The sequence below is a fragment of the Macaca thibetana genome, chromosome 7 (genome assembly GCF_024542745.1).
Source record: "Macaca thibetana thibetana isolate TM-01 chromosome 7, ASM2454274v1, whole genome shotgun sequence".
Classification (NCBI taxonomy): Eukaryota; Metazoa; Chordata; class Mammalia; order Primates; family Cercopithecidae; genus Macaca; species Macaca thibetana.
In genome coordinates, this window is record NC_065584.1 from 14,477,880 (window position 1) to 14,495,609 (window position 17,730).

Sequence of the window (17,730 nt, forward strand, 5' to 3'; positions counted from 1 at the left end):
AGGTCAGGAGTTTGAGACCAGCCTGACCAACATGTGAAACCCTGACTCTACTAAAAATACAAAAATTAGCCAGATGTGGTGGTGGGCGCCTGTAATCCCAGGTACTTGGGAAGCTGAGGCAGGAGAATGCTAGAACCTGGGAGGTGGAGGTTGCAGCGAGCAGTCATTGTGCCATTGCACTCCAGCCTGGGGGTCAGAGTGAGACTCTGTCTCAAAAAAAATTAACACACCTTTTTTTTTTTTAAAACAGACACTCTTGCTCTGTCTTCCATGCTAGAATGTGGTGGCATAATCACAGCTCTCTGTAGCCTAGAACTCCTGGGCTCAAGCGATCCTCCTGCCTCAGCCTCTCAAGTAGCTGAGACTTCAGGTGTGAACCCACACACCTAACTGCCTCTTTCCTCTCTGACTGCAGAATGTGTAATTGGCCTCAACAGATGTTTGCTAAATAAATGCTTAATCTATGCTACAGACGCATGGAATAACTTGGGGGTGGTGTTACCTCACTGTCTTCAGTTTGTCATTTTGATTTTCTTAGTTTGCCTTTTTCAGGCATGACCCAAACTCCAGGAAGGAAAACTAGCAGTTGTCACGTGTGTGAGAAAACTAAGCCTCTGAGACCTCCTTCCGTTGTAAATGTCTTTATGGCTTCCCACACCCGAATGCTCCATAGGTTTGCATCCATAGATTTGAACCCATCTACCAGTACAAGAAATCTCGGACAAGCTTAACTAGGCGTGGTGGTGCATCCTGTAATTATAATCCCAGCTACTCGGGAGGCTGGGCCAGGAGAATTACTTGAACCCAGGAGGCGGAGGTTGCAGTGAGCTGAGATTGTGCACAAACAGAGTGAGACTTTGTATCAAACAAAACAAAACTATCCTTAAAAAAAAAAGAGTCTTGGCGAAGCAACCGATTGGTTTATGTTAGCTGGCCCTATAAAAGCAACTACATACATGTTCAAATTTAGCAGAGCGTTGGGGTAAGAAGAGTACTCATTTGAGTGTAAAAAAAGAAAAGTGGAGAATTTATAAACAGTGAAACCATTTCGAGCAGGGTTCAGCAAACCTTTTCTGGCAAGGGCCAGATGTAAGTATTTTAGGCTTTACAGGCCGCCCGGTCTCTGTCGCAACTATTCAGCTCTGTCTTTGCTGCAGGAAAGGAGCCACAGGCAAGATTTAAAGGAATAGGTGTGGCTGTGTTCCCACACAACTTGATTCATGGATGCTGAAATCTGGATTTCCCATAATTGTCACTTGTCATGAACTATTATCTTCTTTCGGGACACTGTCTTGCTCTGTCGCCCGGGCTGGAGTGCAGTGGCATGATCTTGGCTCACTATAACCTCTGCCTCCCAGCTTCAAGCGATTGTCCTACCTTAGCCTCCTGAGTAACTGGGATTACAGGTGCACGCCACCACGCCCAGCTAATTTTTGTATTTTATTTTATTTTTGAGACAGCGTCTCACTCTGTGGCCCAGGCTGGAGTGCAGTGGCGCCATCTCAGCTCACTACAACCTCCGTCCCCCAGGTTCAAGCGATTCTCCTGCCTCAGCAGGAGTTCAAGACTAGCCTGATCAATATGGTGGAATCACGTCTCTACTAAAAATACAAACAAAAAAATTAGCTGGGTGTGGTGGCAAGTGCCTGTAATCCCAGCTACTCTGGAGGCTGAGGCAGGATAATTGCTTGAACCCGGGAGGTGGAGGTTGCAGTGAGCTGAGATTGCATCATTACTCTCCAGCATGGGCGACAGAGCAAGACTCTATCTCAAAAAAAAAAAAAAAAAAAAATTAGGCGGGCATGGTGGTGCACACCTGTGGTCTCAGCTACTCCAGAAGCTGAGGTGGGAGGCTTATGTAAGTCTGGTATGTTGAGGCTGCAGTGATTGCACCACTGCACTCCAGCCTGGGCAACAGAGAAAGACTCTGTCTCAGAAAAAAAAAAAAAATATATATATATATATATATATACACACACACACATATTATATACATATATATATAGAAGGCTGGGTGCCAAGGCTCACACCTGTAATCCCAGTACTTTGGGAGGCTGAGGCAGGCGGATCATTTGAGGTCAGGAGTTCAAGACCAGCCTGGCCAACATGGTGAAACCCCATCTCCACTTAAAATGCAAAAATTAGTCAGGTGTGTTGGCAGGTGCCTGTAATCCCAGCTGCTTGGGTAGCTGAGGCAGGAGAATCGCTTGAATCCGGGCCACAGGGCAAGACTCTGTCTCAAAAAAAAAAAAATATATATATATATGTGTGTGTGTGTGTGTGTGTATATATATATAGAGAGAGAGAGAATATTGAGTACCTGATTATAAATGATGATGACAATTTTATGCTTTATTTCTCTCCATATTTTGATGTAGTGTAATAGTTCTCAATCTCCATGGGCACCTAAACGCCTCGGGGCAGACCTGTCTCTTGCATTTCCTGATGCTGATCTTAGATGCAGAGGGTTTGATTCATTTCACTGCACATCATTATCACTGGCACATGTGAGGTGCAGCTCTTGTTTATTTTGGGGGTCCAACTTCCCCTCCAAGCCCCTTCTCCCTCAATAATTCTTTTTTTTTTTTTTGAGACCAAGTCTCGCTCTGTCATCCAGGCTGGAATGCAGTGGTGCAATCTCAGCTCACTGCAACCTCTGCCTTTAGGGCTCAAGCAATTCTGTTTCAGCCTCCTGCGTAGCTGGAACTACAGGCACACACTACCATGCCCGGCTAATTTTGGTATTTTTAGTAGAGACAGGGTTTCACCATATTGGTCAGGCTGGTCTTGAACTCCTGACCTCAGGTGATTTGCCCACCTCAGCCTCCCAAAGTGCTGGGATTACAAGCGTGAGCCCCTGTGCCCGGCCCTCCCCCAATAATTCTGATTCAATTGTTCTGAGGTGGGATCCAGACAGGGGTATCTGTTTTTAAAGCTGCCTGGTGATTCTAATATGCAGCCAGGGAACCCTGGAACTTGTGTTTTGTTCTCATTTTTAGTATCTTGCTGCTCAGAGTGACCAGTGAACCCAAGCATCAGCATCACCCGCTAGACATGCAGAATGTCAGGCCCCACCCCAGACCCACTGAATCAGAATATTCATGTTAACAAGTTTCCCGGGCACGGTGGCTCACACCTGTAATCTCAGCACTTTGGGAGGCAGAGGCAGGAGGACTGCTTGAGCCCACAAGTTCAAGGCAAGCCTGGGCAACATAGTGGACCCCTTCTGTACAAAAAAATACTTTAAAAAGCCAGGTGTGGTCCCAGCTGCTTGGGAGGCTGAGGCAGGAGGATCACCTGAAGCCGGGAGGTTGGGGCTGCAGTGAGCTATGATCATGCCACTGCACTTCAGCCTGGGTGACAGAGCAAGACCCTATCTCAATAAATAAATAAATAAATAAAAATTTTAAAAAAATCCCAGGAGATTCACATGCTCACTGAAGTTGGAGAAGTGCAATTCTTGGTTGTGGGTATGACGCTTCCCTTTCTGTGATTGACAGGAGTTTGAAAGCAGTGTTTGAGATGCAGGACTGTAAATGGAATCCTGTTTTAGACCCAGGAGGGGCTGGTGAAGCATTGACCGCTGAGACACGTGTGCTGTGAACTTTTGGTGTTTTTTTTTTTATTTTTAATCTAGGGTTCTTGTAAAATGAGGTCCCATTGCAGTAGTCTGTCTAGCAGAGCCCAGAGAGTGAGACTGTGCCAGGAAAAGCAATTTAGGACCCAAGAGGCCAGCAGGGGCCTCCTTCCCCATGACCCTGGAGGGTGGACGTCACTGGAGCTTCTGGGGCTGGCCAAGGGTGGGCTGTAGATGGCATTTCTTAATATAGTTACTCAATAGCTATGTTTTCTAAGTGCCACAGAGGACTAAAGGAATGTCACTAAATGTTTGGCATGGAAGGAGCTAATGGCTTTGAGAAGAACATTTCCCAGGCCTTGGTAGGAGAACAGCTGTCATAGAAGGGGGGTGTCATGGAGACAAACCCCACGCACGGGCCTGGCCACTGCTTTTTCACCACTTTGACTGTGGGCATGAAACAATGGTGTGAGCAGAGAGCCAGCATTGCCCAGGGAGGCTGTGATCTTGGGGCTTGGCCTTGCCCGGGCAGCAGGCAGGGCCGGCTGCTGCTGGCTTTCTCTGTCTGCCTCCATTTATCAGCCTGTACAAAGGGCATGTTGCTACAGCCAGCAGGATTTCAAAACTCCACGGTACCACCTTGCTCTCTGAGTATTTCCTTCCTTCTTTCCTCTGGAGGTCTCGACAAGACTCCTTTCCTTGACCTCGCAGTAAGAAGAATGGTGGGAAAAGCCCAATATGAGGGGGAAAGTCCCGCCCTGCCATTGCTCTGTGACTTCCAGGGGACACTTCACCCATCAAGACCCTCATTCCAGGAGGTGGGGAAAGCATGCCCCTCTCTGCAGGGTGGCTATAGAAAGCCATGAAGCCAGGTATTTAAGAGTTCTTTGGAAACCAGATTCAGGGTAGCTGTGTATACACTAAATGAGCTCCTCTTGAATAGAATAACTTCCCTTCCACCAGACCTGCAAAGTCAGTTTAAATCTCTCCTATCCCACTTTTTCAGGAATGACAGCTGACTTCAGTGTCTGATCAGTTTTGTCACCTCCAAGGAAATAATGGACTTAGGTAAGAGTATCAATTGGCGTTAAAACCATTAGGAGGTCTAACGGCAAGGGAACGAACAATAAAACCATGGCAGATTCATTCAAATAAATCAGTCAACAATGGGGACCAAATGTGATACACACAACAATATGGATGTATCTCATAGATAAGGCTGACTGAAAGAGTTCATATTGTAAGATTCTGTCTGTATGAATTACGGAAACAGGCAAAACTCATCTGTGTGATAAAAGTCAGAATAGCAGTGATGTAGTTTGGATATTTGTCCCTGCCCAAATCTCATGTTGAAATATAATCCCCACTGTTGGAGGTGAGGGCTGGTGGGAGGTGTTTGGATCATGGGGATGGATCCCTCATGAATGGCTGGGGCTATCCACTTTTAAAGGACCAGATAAGTGAGTTCTCACTCCGATTTCATGAGAGATCTGGTCCTTTAAAAGTGCCTGGTGGCCGAGTGTGGTGGCTCATGCCTGTAATCCCAGCACTCTGGGAGGCTGAGGCGGGTGGATCATGAGATAAGGAGATCGTGACCATCCTGGCTAACACGGTGAAACTGAGTCTCTACTAAAAATACCAAAAATTAGCCGGGCGTGGTGGCGGGCGCCTGTAGTCCCAGCAACTCGGGAGGCTGAGGTGGGACAATGGCGTGAACCCAGGAGGCAGAGCTTGCAGTGAAACCTTGTCTCTACTAAAAATACAAAAATTAGCCAGGCGTGGTGGCACATTCCTGTAGTCCCAGCTACTTGGGAGGCTGAGGCATGAGAACCACTTGAACCCAGGAGGCAGAGGTTGCAGTGAGCCAAGATCATGCCACTGCACTCCAGCCTGAGTGACAGAGCAAGACTCTGCCTCAAAGAAAAAAAAAAGATCTAACTTCTAGTTTAGAGCAAATGTAAGGGATAGAGAAACAAGTTAAATGGCACAATGAAGAAGCAAGCAGAAGACTGAATCTTCTGCAGGACAATCAATCCAGTCTCTGTCACGAGAGGACCTGATCAGAGGAGCTCAAGGGACATCACAATCAGATGCAATGCAAAGCCTGGGCTGGAACAAACCAGTCAAAACTAAGTAAACTTTTAGGGGTAATTAGGGATAACTGAACATAAATTGAGTTCTAGATAACTGCAAAAAATTGTTTTTAATGTTTTCTTGTTTGTTCGTTTGTTTTGGAGACAGGGTCTTGCTCTGTTGCCCAGGCTGGAGTGCAGTGGTGCAATCTCTGCTAACTGCAACCTCCACCTCCCGGGTTCAAGCAATTCTCTTGCCTCAGCCTCCTGAGTAGCTGGGATTACAGGCACCCGACACAATGCAGAGCTAATTTTTGTATTTTTAGTAGAGACAGGGTTTCACCATGTTGGCCAGGCTGGTCTTGAACTCCTGACCTCAGGTGATTCACCCACCTTGGCCTCCCAAAGTGTTGGGATTACAGGCATGAGCCACTGTGCTCAGCCAGTGTTTTCAAGTATGTAACACTAACTGGGTTCCATTTTAAAATGTTATTTTTGCTGGGAATGGTGGCCATTGCCTGTAATCCCAGCACTTTGGGAGGCTAAGGTGGACAGATCATCTGAGGTCAGGAGTTCAAGACCAGCCTGACCAACATGGAAAAACCCCATCTCTACTAAAAATACAAAATTAGCTGGGCTTAGTGGCGCATGCCTGTAATCCCAGCTACTTGGGAGGCTTAAGCAGGAGAATCGCTTGAATCCGGGAGCCCAAGGTCGTGGTGAGCCGAGATCATGCCATTGTACTCCAGCCTGGGCAACAAGAGCGAAACTCCGTCTCAAAAAATAAATGTTATTTTTAAAAGACAAATGGTTTCTTGTGCATCTTTTCAGACTGAGACGTTCTCCATTCACACAAACACATCTATGTTCATGTAGTCCCTTACTTTCTTTACTTAGCAGTAGCTTACCATATACATTGCATTACACTTGGGGTTTTTTTGGTTTTGTTTTTTGTTTTTGAGACAGAGCTTTGCTCTTTTTTTTTTTTTTTTTTTTTTTTTTTTTTTTTTTTTTTTTGAGACGGAGTCTTGCTCTGTAGCCCGGGCTGGAGTGCAGTGGCCGGATCTCAGCTCACTGCAAGCTCCGCCTCCCGGGTTTGCGCCATTCTCCTGCCTCAGCCTCCTGAGTAGCTGGGACTACAGGCGCCCGCCACCTCACCCGGCTAGTTTTTTGTATTTTTAGTAGAGACGGGGTTTCACCGTGTTAGCCAGGATGGTCTCGATCTCCTGACCTCGTGATCCACCCGTCTCGGCCTCCCAAAGTGCTGGGATTACAGGCTTGAGCCACCGCGCCCGGCTAGAGCTTTGCTCTTGTTGCCCAGGCTGGAATGCAATGGTGTGATCCTGGCTCACCGCAATCTCTGCCTCCGGGGTTCAAGCAATTCTCCTGCCTCCGCCTCCCGAGTAGCTGAGATTACAGACATGCACCACCACACCTGGCTAATTTTTAGTGGAGATGGGGTTTCTCCATGTTGGTCAGGCTGGTCTCAAACTCCCACCCTCAGATGATCCGCCTGCCTCGGCCTCCCAAAGTGCTGGGCGTGAGCCACCGAGCCCAGCCCCTACACTTGGGTTTTTAACCCAAGTGATATGGTTTGGTGGTGTCCCCACCCAAATCTCAACTTGAATTGTATCTCCCAGAATTCCCGCATGTTGTGGGAGGGACCCATGGGGAGATAATTGAATCATGGGGGGCAATTCTTTCCTGTGATATTCTCGTAATAGTGAATAAGTCTCACAATATCTGATGGGTTTATCAGGGGTTTCCACTTTTGCTTCTTCCTCATTTTTCTCTTGCTGCCACCATGTAAGAAGTGCCTTTTCCCTTCCGCCATGATTCTGAGGCCTCCCCAGCCATGTGGAACTGTAAGTCCAATTAAACCTCTTTTTGTTCCCAGTTTTGGTTATGTCTTTATCAGCAGTGTGAAAACAAACTAATATAGCAAGTTAAAAACACACCGCATACACACTGCCTTATACTACACGGTTACCAGTTACCATACACGCCATATTACATCACCTGGCCAGGCATGGTGGTGTATACTTGTGGTCCCAGATACTCGGGACACTGAGGTGAAAGGATCACTTGAGCTCAGGAGTTTTAGAACAGCCTGGGCAAAATAGTAGATCCCATCTCTAATAATAATAATAATAAGTAAATAAAAATAAAAATGTAGGCTGAGTGTGGTGGTTCATGCCTATAATCTCAGCACTTTCGGAGGCCGAGGCGGGAGGATCACTTGATCCCAGAGGTTCAAGACCAGCCTGGGCAACATAATGAGACCTGTCTGTATTACTTAAAGTAAAATTAATAAAAAAAAATTAAAATGTGGCCAGGCGCAGTGGCTCATGCCTGTAATCCTAGCACTTTGGGATGCTGAGGTGGTGGATCACCTGAGGTCAGGGATTCGAGACCAGCCTGTTCAACATGGAGAAACCCCGTCTCTACTAAAAATACAACAATTAGCCAGGCGTGGTGGCAGGCACCTGTAATCCCAGCTACTTGGGGGGAGCTGAGGAAGGGGAATCACTTGAATCTGGGAGGTGGAGGTTGCAGTGAGCCAAGATCATGCCACTGCACTCCAGCCTGGGCAGCAGAGCGCAACTCAGTTTCTAAAATAAAATAAAATAAAATAAAATAAAATAAAATAAAATAAGTCTGGGCACGGTGGCTCATGCCTGTAATCCCAGCACTTTGGGAGGCTGAGGCAGATGGATCATCTGAGGTCAGGAGTTTGAGACCAGCCTGGGCAATCTAGTGAAACCCCATCTCTACTAAAATATGAAAATTAGCTGGGCATGGTGGCATGCACCTGTAATCCCAGCTACTCCAGAGTCTGAGGCAGGAGAATCGTTTGAGCCTGGGAGGTGGAAATTGCAGTGAGCTGAGATTGTGCCACTGCACTCCAGCAAGGGTGACAGAGCAAGGCTCCATCTCCAAAATAAATAAACAAACAAATAAATAAATAAAGTATATAAAAAAAGATGCAGGGCCAGGCATGGTGGCTCATATCTGTAATCCCAGCACTTTGAGAGTCTGAGACAGGAGGATCACTTGAAGCCACAAGTTTGAGACCAAACTGGGCAACAAAATAAGACCTTGGCCGGGCGTGGTGGCTCAAGCCTGTAATCCCATCACTTTGGGAGGCCGAGACGGGCGGATCACGAGGTCGGGAGATCGAGACCATCCTGGCTAACACGGTGAAACCCCATCTCTACAAAAAAAATACAAAAAAAAAAACTAGCCAGGCGAGGTGGCGGGCGCCTGTAGTCCCAGCTACTCGGGAGGCTGAGGCAGGAGAATGGCGTGAACCCGGGAGGCGGAGCTTGCAGTGAGCTGAGATCCGGCCACTGCACTCCAGCCTGGGCGACAGAGCGAGACTCCGTCTCAAAAAAAAAAAAAAAAAAAAAGACCTTGTCGGCCAGGCATGGTGGCTCACGCCTGTAATCCCAGCACTTTAAGAGGCTGAAGTGGGTGGATTTCTTGAGGTCAGGAGTCAAGACCAGCCTGGCCCACATGGTGAAACCCTGTCTCTACTAAACACACAAAATTAGCCGGGCGTGGTGGTGCACACCTGTAATCCCAGTTACTCAGGAGGCTGAGGTAGGTTCCCTTCCCCCACTCCCTCTCCCTTTCTCTCTCTCTCTCTTTCTTTCTTGACCGGGTTTTCCTCTGTTGCCTAGACTGGTCTTGAACTCCTGGCCTCAAGCAATCCTCCCACCTCAGACTCTCAAATTGCTGGGATTACAGGTGTGAACCACTGCACCCAGCCTTTTCTTTTTAAACATTTTATTAAAATTTGTTTTTCATTTAAACTTTTTAATAATCTTATGAACTAGGTCTGATGATCACTGCTATTTAATAAATGATAAGACTAAGGTTTGGACAGATTTACTAGCTTGGCACAGTCACACAGTTAATAAATCACAGATAATACACAATCACGGCCAGGTGCAGTGGCTCACGCCTATAATCCCAGCACGTTGGGAGGCCGAGGCCTCCTGACCTCAGGTGATCTGCCCTCCTAGGCCTTCCAATGTGCTGGGATTACAAGTGAGCCACCGCGCCCAGCCAAGTTTTTATATTATTCGTAGAGACAGTTTTCGCCATGTTGGCCAGGCTGGTCTCAAACTCCTGACCTCAATTGATCTGCCCGTGTTGGCCTCCCAAAGTGCTGGGATTACAGGCATGAGCCATCACGCCCAGCCACTGTGTCTTGCACTAGCAAATTTAACATCCATGTCAATCATTGTCCCTCTCCCCTGAGAGGTCTGGGACCACCTAGAGGAACTTACCTAGCCTGCATTCAGTTGATATTTCCTGAGCACTCTTGCATGCAGAGGGCTCTTACAGGCAGCTTGGCTTCATTTAGAATCCAGAGAGAACCCAGATTCTTAGCATCATCTAGTTGTTGTTGTTTTTTTTTTTTTTTTTTTTTTTTTTTTTTTTTAAGACAGGGCTTTGCTGTGTCACCCAGGCTTGGAGTGCAGTATTGCAACCATGGCTCACTGCAGCCTCAACCTCCTGGGCTCAAGCAATCCTCTCACCTCAGCCTACTGAGTTGCGGGGACTACAGGCATGTGCACACCTGGCTAATTTAAAAAAAAAAATGGCAGGGCTTGGGGGCTCATGCCTGTAATTCCAGCACTTTGGGAGGCCGAGGTGGGCGGATCACCTGAGGTCAGGAGTTTGAGACCATCCTGGCCAACATGGTGAAAACCCATCTCTACTAAAAATACAAAAAATTAGCTGGGTGTGGTGGCAGGTGCCTGTAATCCCAGCTACTTGGGAGGCTGAGGCAGGAGAATCACTTGAACCTGAGAGGTGGAGGTTGCAGTGAACCGAAATCATGCCATTGCACTCCAGACTGGGTGACAAGACCAAGACTCCATCTCAAAAAAAAAAAAAAAAAAAAAAAAAATTTTTTTTTGGCTGGGCTCAGTGGCTCATGCCTGTAATCCCCCAGCACTTTGGGAGGCAGAGGTGGGCAGATCACTTGAGGCCAGGAGTTCCAGACCAGTCTAGTCAACATGGCAAAACACCATCTCTACTAAAAATACAAAAATTACCTAGGTGTGGTGGTGCACACCTGTAGTCCCATGCAACTTGGGAGGCTGAGGCAGCAGAATTGCTTGAACCCAGGAGGCAGAGGCTGCAGTGAGCCGAGTTTGCGCCACTGCACTCCAGCCTGGGTGACAGAATGATACATCTTAAATAAATAAATAAACAAATAAATTTTAATAGAAATGGATCTTGCTATATTGCCAATGCTGGTCTTGAGCTCCTGGGGTCAAGTGATCCTCCCACCTCAGCCTCTCAAAGTGCTGGGATTATAGGTGTGAGCCTACTTGTATGCTATGGGATACAGGGCTGAGCAGAAAATAACCCAGCCCCTGCCCTCAAGGGGCTACAGTCTAGTGGTGGGGACAAATATTAATCAAGCACTCAAGCAGTGTGAAAAGTCAAATGTAATTCTCACCACCCCTAGAGTTACAGAGAGCTAGATGACTGAAACAGCAGGGAAGGGACCCCTGAACCGAGAACTGGTGAATGGGCTAACAAGCAAAGAGAGGGAAGAACATTCCAGAAAAAGGAATTGCATGTCTGAAGGCCCTAGGGAGCACAGGGACTAAAAGAGGACAGCATGACAGGCAGAGAGGAATGGGAATAGAGAGGGAGATGAAGCTAGGAGGCCTTGGCCTTGTCAAGGAGTTTGGCTTTATTCCAAGTACAGTGGGAAGCGGTTTAAGCTGGGGGCATAGAGGAAGAGGGTAACTGTAGCCTGATCAGATCCGATTTAGATAGTTCTGGCTCAGAACAGTCAAGTGGGGAAGAGTTGATGGGTTTCCTGGAAATGAAAGAAACTGACAAGTAGCGAATCAGATAAATACTTAGCCCAACGTCATGTCCATTCCTGGAATCAGCCCATATCCAAACACTGTTTGATCGGGCAGGGATGGGGTAGGCAAAAAGGCCCACTCCCTTAGTCAAGGCGGGACGTCTCTGAATGGTGGTCCTAGTCCTTGAGCTCCCTGTGGGATGACCAAGACCTTAAAACAAAGATAAACACGTAGAATGATCGGCCCAGGATTTCAGAGAAGAGTGGGGAGGACCCTGGTTCCAGCTGAGCAGCAGGAAGATCCTGTTCCACCCAAGGCAGGGGTCCCAGTCCTAGAACCCACCCCTTCCCTCCTTCTCCTGATCACCAGAAGAACAGTGAGCTCTCTCTGTGTGTGTGTGTACATCTTTGGCTGTAGGATCCTGGTTCTAACTCTCACCTACTTGCTCTGTGACTTTGAATAAATCCCCTTCTCTCTCTGGGCCCGTTTCATTATTGGAAAAAGAGAAAGTTGAAGTAATCAGTGACTCAACTTTTGGGGTGGTTCACAAGACCCTTTGAGAGTTTGTTGAAAGCTCTGACCACTATGTACATAATTTCTGGCAGCTGCAGGGGTTCCTGTAGCCCTGGGGCTGGGCAGCAGGATTTACCTGGGGCTCAAGTGAAAAAATCCTTAGACAAGACATTAACAGGCCCCTTTTCTGACGGCCTGCTATAGAACCAAGTCTCATACTCTGTTCTAGTCCTCACCACCATCCTTTGTTGTTTTTTTTTTTGAGATGAAGTCTCGCTCTTGTTCCCCAGGCTGGAGTGCAGTGGCGCGATCTCAGCTCACTGCAACCTCCGCCTCCTGGGTTCAAGCAATTCTCCTGCCTCGGCCTCCCGAATAGCTGGGAGTACAGGTGCCTGCCACTATGCTCGGCTAATTTTTGTAGTTTTAGTAGAGACAGGGTTTTACCATGTTGACCCGGCTGGTCTTGAACTCCTGATCTCAGATGATCTGCCTGCCTTGGCCTCCCCAAGTGCTGTGAGCCACGGCGTGTGAGCCACGGCACCTGGCCACCACAATCCTTTAAGCACTACTCTTCCCACTTGGAGCTCGGAGACAGCACTTAAGTCACTTGCCCAAGCTGAGAAGAGCTGAAGTAGGACCCCCAAGCCAGGTCTCTGTGAAGCTAAAGACTGTTCTCCCCGTTCCAATGGGAGACATCACTACTCTTACCCTTTCCCCATTCCACCACTGCCCCCATAACAACACACATTTAAGGCCCGATAGCCCCCTCTTTTTTGTATTTTTTTTTAACTCCAAAGAAGGCAAATGAGGGTCGCAGGTTTATTTATTTATTTATTTGTTTATTTATTTGAGATGTGGTCTCATAGTATTGCCTAGGATGGCCTGAAACTCCTGGGCTCAAGCAATCTTCCTGCTGCAGCCTCCTGAGTAGCTGGGACTACAGGTGTGCCACCATTCCCGGCCTTATAAATTTTTAGTTATTAGACATGAGGTCTCACTATGTTGCCCAGGCTGGAGTGTGGAGGCTATTCATAAGTGTGATAATTGTGCACTACAGCCTCGAACTCCTGGGCTCAAGCGATCGTCCCATCTCAGCCTCCCAAGTAGTTGGTACTACAGGTGTGCACCACCGCACCTGGCTGTATTTTCAACTCCTTTCAGGGAGCAAGGTTTACCTTTTGACGTAGGATAGAGGATCTGAGGCCTCAATAGGCTAAGTGGCCTGCAAGGTCACACAGCAAGTGAGTAGTTCAACTGAGAGCTGGAGACAGAGGACATCTGTGATCACCTTGGAAGTCCCAGTGAGGACAAGTCTTACCTAGCTCCAACTCAGAAGGCCAGAAGGAAGAAGGGTTTGGGGGAGGCTGTAATCAGGGGAAGGACGCAGGGCCCTGGGGTGGGCCTTAAATAAGGGGCTTCCTGTGAGCCTGAGGATGGCCATGCCCTTGTATATACTTTGTCCTCCAGGCAAGTTCTCTGCTGGCCCTTTAAATCTTTTCAGTGGCTCTAGGTGGGGCATTTATCCCCACTTTACAGATGAAGATACCAAAAGAACTTTATCCCGGCCAGGCGTGGTGGCTTACGCCTGTAATCCCAGCAATTTGGGAGGTAGAGGCAGGCAGATCACTTTAGGTCAGGAGTTTGAGACCAGACTGGCCAACATGGTGAAACCCCATCTCTACTAAAAATACAAAAATTAGGTTGGGCGTGGTGGCTCATGCCTGTAATCCCAGCACTTTGGGAGGCCAAGGCGGGCGGATCATGAGATAAGGAGATCGTGACCATCCTGGCTAACACGGTGAAACTGCGTCTCTACTAAAAATACCAAAAATTAGCCGGGCGTGGTGGCGGGCGCCTGTAGTCTCAGCAACTCAGGAGGCTGAGGCGGGACAATGGCGTGAACCCGGGAAGTGGAGCTTGCAATGAGCCGAGATCGCTCCACTGCACTCCAGCCTGGGCAACAGAGCAAGACTCCATCTCAAAAAAAAAAAAAAATATATATATATATATATATACACAAAAAAAAAAATTAGCCAGGCACACACAAAAATTAGCCAGGCGTGGTGACACGTGCCTATAGTCCCAGCTACTTGGGAGTTTGAGGCAGGAGAATCACCTGAACCCGGGAGGTGCACTGGACTCCAGCCTGGGCGACAGAGCGAGACTCCATCTCAAAAAATAAAGTGAAATAAAATACTATTAAGAAAAAAAAAAAAAGAACTTCATCCATCTGCTGTTCAGAGGTGACGATACACACACCGTCTTCAGGGTCTCTCCCAAGTTCCCCTGGTCCGTTGCTCAGGCCTCATCTTCCTGCCTAGCTCCATTTTATCGTGCCCTTATTTACGGTGTTCTTGCCTTTTCACCCTCTGAAACTGTTTTCCCCTTTGCCTGGCATGTTGCCTCCCTCCCCCACTGAACTACTCATCCTTCAAGATCCAATGCCAAAGTGTCCCCAGTCATGCAGCAAAATGGGACAGATTGCCATCTTCCTTCCCATTTCCCCCTCAGCTCTCACCCCGTTTCTTTCTTCCTTTTTTTTTTTTTTTTTTGAGATGGAGTTTTGCCCTTGTTGCCCAGGCTGGAGTGCAATGGCGCGACCTCAGCTAACTGCAACCTCCACCTCCCTGGTTCAAGCGATTCTCCTGCCTCAGCCTCCCGAGTAGCTGGGATTACAGGCATGCACCACCATGCCCACCTAATTTTGTATTTTTAGTAGAGATGGGGTTTCTCCATGTTGTTCAGGCTGGCCTCGAACTCCCGATCTCAGGTGACCCGCCCGCCTCGGCCTCCCAAAGTGCTGTGATTACAGGCATGAGCCACCGCACCGAGCCTCACCCCGTGTTTCTAATCAATGGCTCGTGTCCATTTTCCTGCGCCACACCCTAGGCTCTCATGTGTTTGCCAAAGGAGTGAGGGAATTCCAGGAACCCTCCTGAACCACCCAGCCTCAACTGGTCTTTCAGTTCCTAAGAACAGCAGGACATTTAAAGTTGATGCCTATAATCCCTACTGTTGACTTCATTTGTCAAGTTTATTGTTGCAGCCCCCATCCCCTTCGTGTTTACTCCCTTAGCCTTCTTTTATCCATTTTGTGCCTCGGCCCTAGGGGTCCTTGCCATGATCTTCCCTTTATCCAGCTTTCCATGCCCCCCCAGGAACCAGGCATTCTAAGCCACAGAGCTGACCCTGGAACCTGTCACCACTTCCCTTCTAGGCTCCCATGGCTTAAGAAACTCCAGTACCCTTGCCAGTACCCGTCCCTAGCTGGCCTCCTGGAGGAGTCCTGTGTCCCACCCATCGCCTTTTCCACTCTCCACCCCATCTTTTTTCTCTATCTTGTTAAAGAAAAAAATTAATCAGATTCTCGTTAAAGATGGCAAGGAAGCCAGGCGCGGTGGCTCACGCCTGCAATCCCAGCACTTTGGGAGGCCGAGGTGGTAGGACAGCTTGAGCCCAGGAGTTCGAGACCTGCCTGGGCAACACAGTGTAGCCCCAGCTGCTCGAGAGGCTGAGGTGGGAGGATCAGTTAAACAGGGGAACCGAGGCTGCAGTGAGCTATGACTGCACCACTGCACTCCAGCCTGGGCAGCACAGACAGAAGCTTGTCTCCTTTTATTTTTTTTTGAGATGGAGTTTCTTAATGTAGGCCGGCCAGGGTGACCACATACCAAGCGTAGGGATATTCCTGACGGCAGGATTCTTGGTAAAACTGGACTAAGAAGGCCAAGGACAAAGCCCAAGGTCGTGGCCTGGTCAGAAAGAGGTCTCGGAGGAACCTGACTCAAGTGTGGTCAAGGGGAGTCTTTGTCACCCTCTGGCAACTTGGCTCTTTCGTGTCTCCCAGCCTCAATTCAAGCTCTTCCCCCTTCCCAGCTCCATCAAAATCTCCTTGATTTCCAAGGCCAGCTTCAACGTCTCCTCTCAAACTTTCCTGAGCCTTCCCTCCACGGGAATCCATTTTTCCTGCCTGGGCCTGGGGAGAGAAGTCCATTTCTCCTTCCCAAACCCAGAGACCTTTGAGGCAGGAAAGCTCTCGGGCTGCTCCGCAGGGAAGGGCAGGGTAGGCGGGGTTTAGTGACTCCCCGGCGCCGACGCTTACCCGCACCCATGAGGAAGGGGTCTCCGGGGACGGCCGCTGTTGTCGCTGTCGCCTCCAGTCCCCGCCCCTTCCCCACTCCGTGAAGGGGACCCAGAGTGGAGCTGTGGTCACGTCCTACGCCTACGAGGGCCCCTGAGTGTTTGTTCACTCCCTCCCCGGGGGCCCCATCCTGGGCCGGGGTCCGCTTCCTCGAGGGAAGGGGCGAATTCCTGGAAGGTCTCCGTCCGGGCGCAGTTGCAATGGATTGCGTTGGGGGCGCTGAACCCTGCTGGGGGTACAGAGACGCTTCCGAAACTCAGCGGGTCGGTCGCCTCAAAAGGCCAGGCAGAACACGCCCACACCGCGCCTCCCTTCCCGAAGACCGCCCGGCCACGGCCGCCCCCAGGAAGCCCCGCGCCCTGCACCCGGGGACACAAACAGGCGCCGGGTAGCCGCGAGGGCCGGCGCGGCGCCTTTAAGAGGCGGCGGGCGGCGCTGCCCCCTGGCGGCCGCCCCGCGGCTTCCTTGCCGCCGCGGGCTCAAGCGGGGCGGCCGGGCCAGCGCGGGGCCGCGGCGGGCAGGGGCGGCGAGTGCGCGGGCGCTCGCCGCCGCCCTTCTCCGAGGACAGCGCGCGGGGACTAGGCCGAGGAGGAAGTGGCGGCGGCGGCAGCGGCGGCGGGTGAGGACCGCGAGCCGGGCCAGGTGGCCGCGTGCGCCCCGCCGGGGTCCGAGCGCGCCCGGGGAATACGGCCCAGCTCGGAACGTCCGAGGGCGGGGACCTGGGCGGGAGGAAGAGGGAGGAAGGGCTCGGAGGCCGCGCTTCTGCCGCCGCCGGAGGGCGCGTGGCTCGGGCCGGCGCAGCGGGAGGGCGGGCAGGGCGGGGGCGGTGTCTGCGGAGGCCCGGCTTCCCCTCCTGCGGGCCCTGGCCCCAGCACCGGCTCAGGCTCAGCCCCAGCCCTGCCCCAGCCGGCAGGCCGGGCGGCGCGGCGCTCGCGAGCCGGTGGGCGGGAGGGCGAGCCCGCGGGCGGCGGGGGCGTGGGCGGTGGCAGCTTGGCCCAGCCAGTGGCCTTCCGCGCTGAGCGCCGCTCCCTCCTCCCGGCCGCCCGCCGCCCCGCCCCGCCCCGCGCGGCAGGACTGCGCGCCCCAGCTCCGATCCCCGTTCCGCGTCCCCGCCGCCGGGAGGAGGTGCCCACTCGCTCGCGGCGCGCGCTGGCCGCCAGACTCGGCCTGTGGGCGATTTCCTCCGGACCCAGGCTCCCCGCCCGAGGAGGAAGATGCAGACCTTTCTGAAAGGGAAGAGAGTTGGCTACTGGCTGAGCGAAAAGAAAATCAAGAAGCTCAATTTCCAGGCCTTCGCCGAGCTGTGCAGGTAAGGAGGGACGCGGCGCCGGTGCCCGGGGACTCCTGGCCCGAGTCCGGTGCAGCCTCAGCGGTTGTTTTGGGAGGTCGGAGCCAAACGGGAAGAAGTGACGCGCGGGGAGACTGAGTCCAAGCAGCCAGGTGGCGGTGGCCGCCGCCGGCCGCGTTCCAGGAAAGCGGTGGCCGGTGCGGGCGAGGTGGCACGGACCGGGGCGCTCAGGTGCACAGTGACCCGGCTGGGGAGGCCCCCAGCAGCCCAGGGCGCGGTGGGAGTGCTGCTGAGGATTG

The 17,730-nt window shown here is 50.7% G+C and overlaps 3 protein-coding genes across 5 annotated transcripts in view; 2 read left to right on the forward strand and 1 right to left on the reverse strand.

Moving 5' to 3' along the window:
- Window positions 1-17,730, forward strand: part of LGMN (legumain) — a 1,022,235-nt gene that overhangs the window by 598,302 nt on the left and 406,203 nt on the right. The gene's annotated exons all lie outside the window — the stretch shown is intronic.
- UBR7 (ubiquitin protein ligase E3 component n-recognin 7) overlaps window positions 1-17,730 on the reverse strand; it is a 367,041-nt gene that overhangs the window by 98,258 nt on the left and 251,053 nt on the right. The window lies entirely within an intron of this gene.
- ITPK1 (inositol-tetrakisphosphate 1-kinase) overlaps window positions 17,221-17,730 on the forward strand; it is a 180,374-nt gene continuing 179,864 nt past the window's right edge. For 2 of the 3 annotated variants that reach the window (XM_050799145.1, XM_050799143.1), the window contains exon 1: window positions 17,253-17,452. In XM_050799145.1, coding sequence (XP_050655102.1) covers window positions 17,358-17,452 — 95 coding nt within the window. In that variant the 5' untranslated portion in view covers window positions 17,253-17,357. Of the gene's footprint in view, window positions 17,453-17,730 lie in introns of all 3 variants that reach the window. The other variant, XM_050799142.1, reaches the window with a different exon arrangement.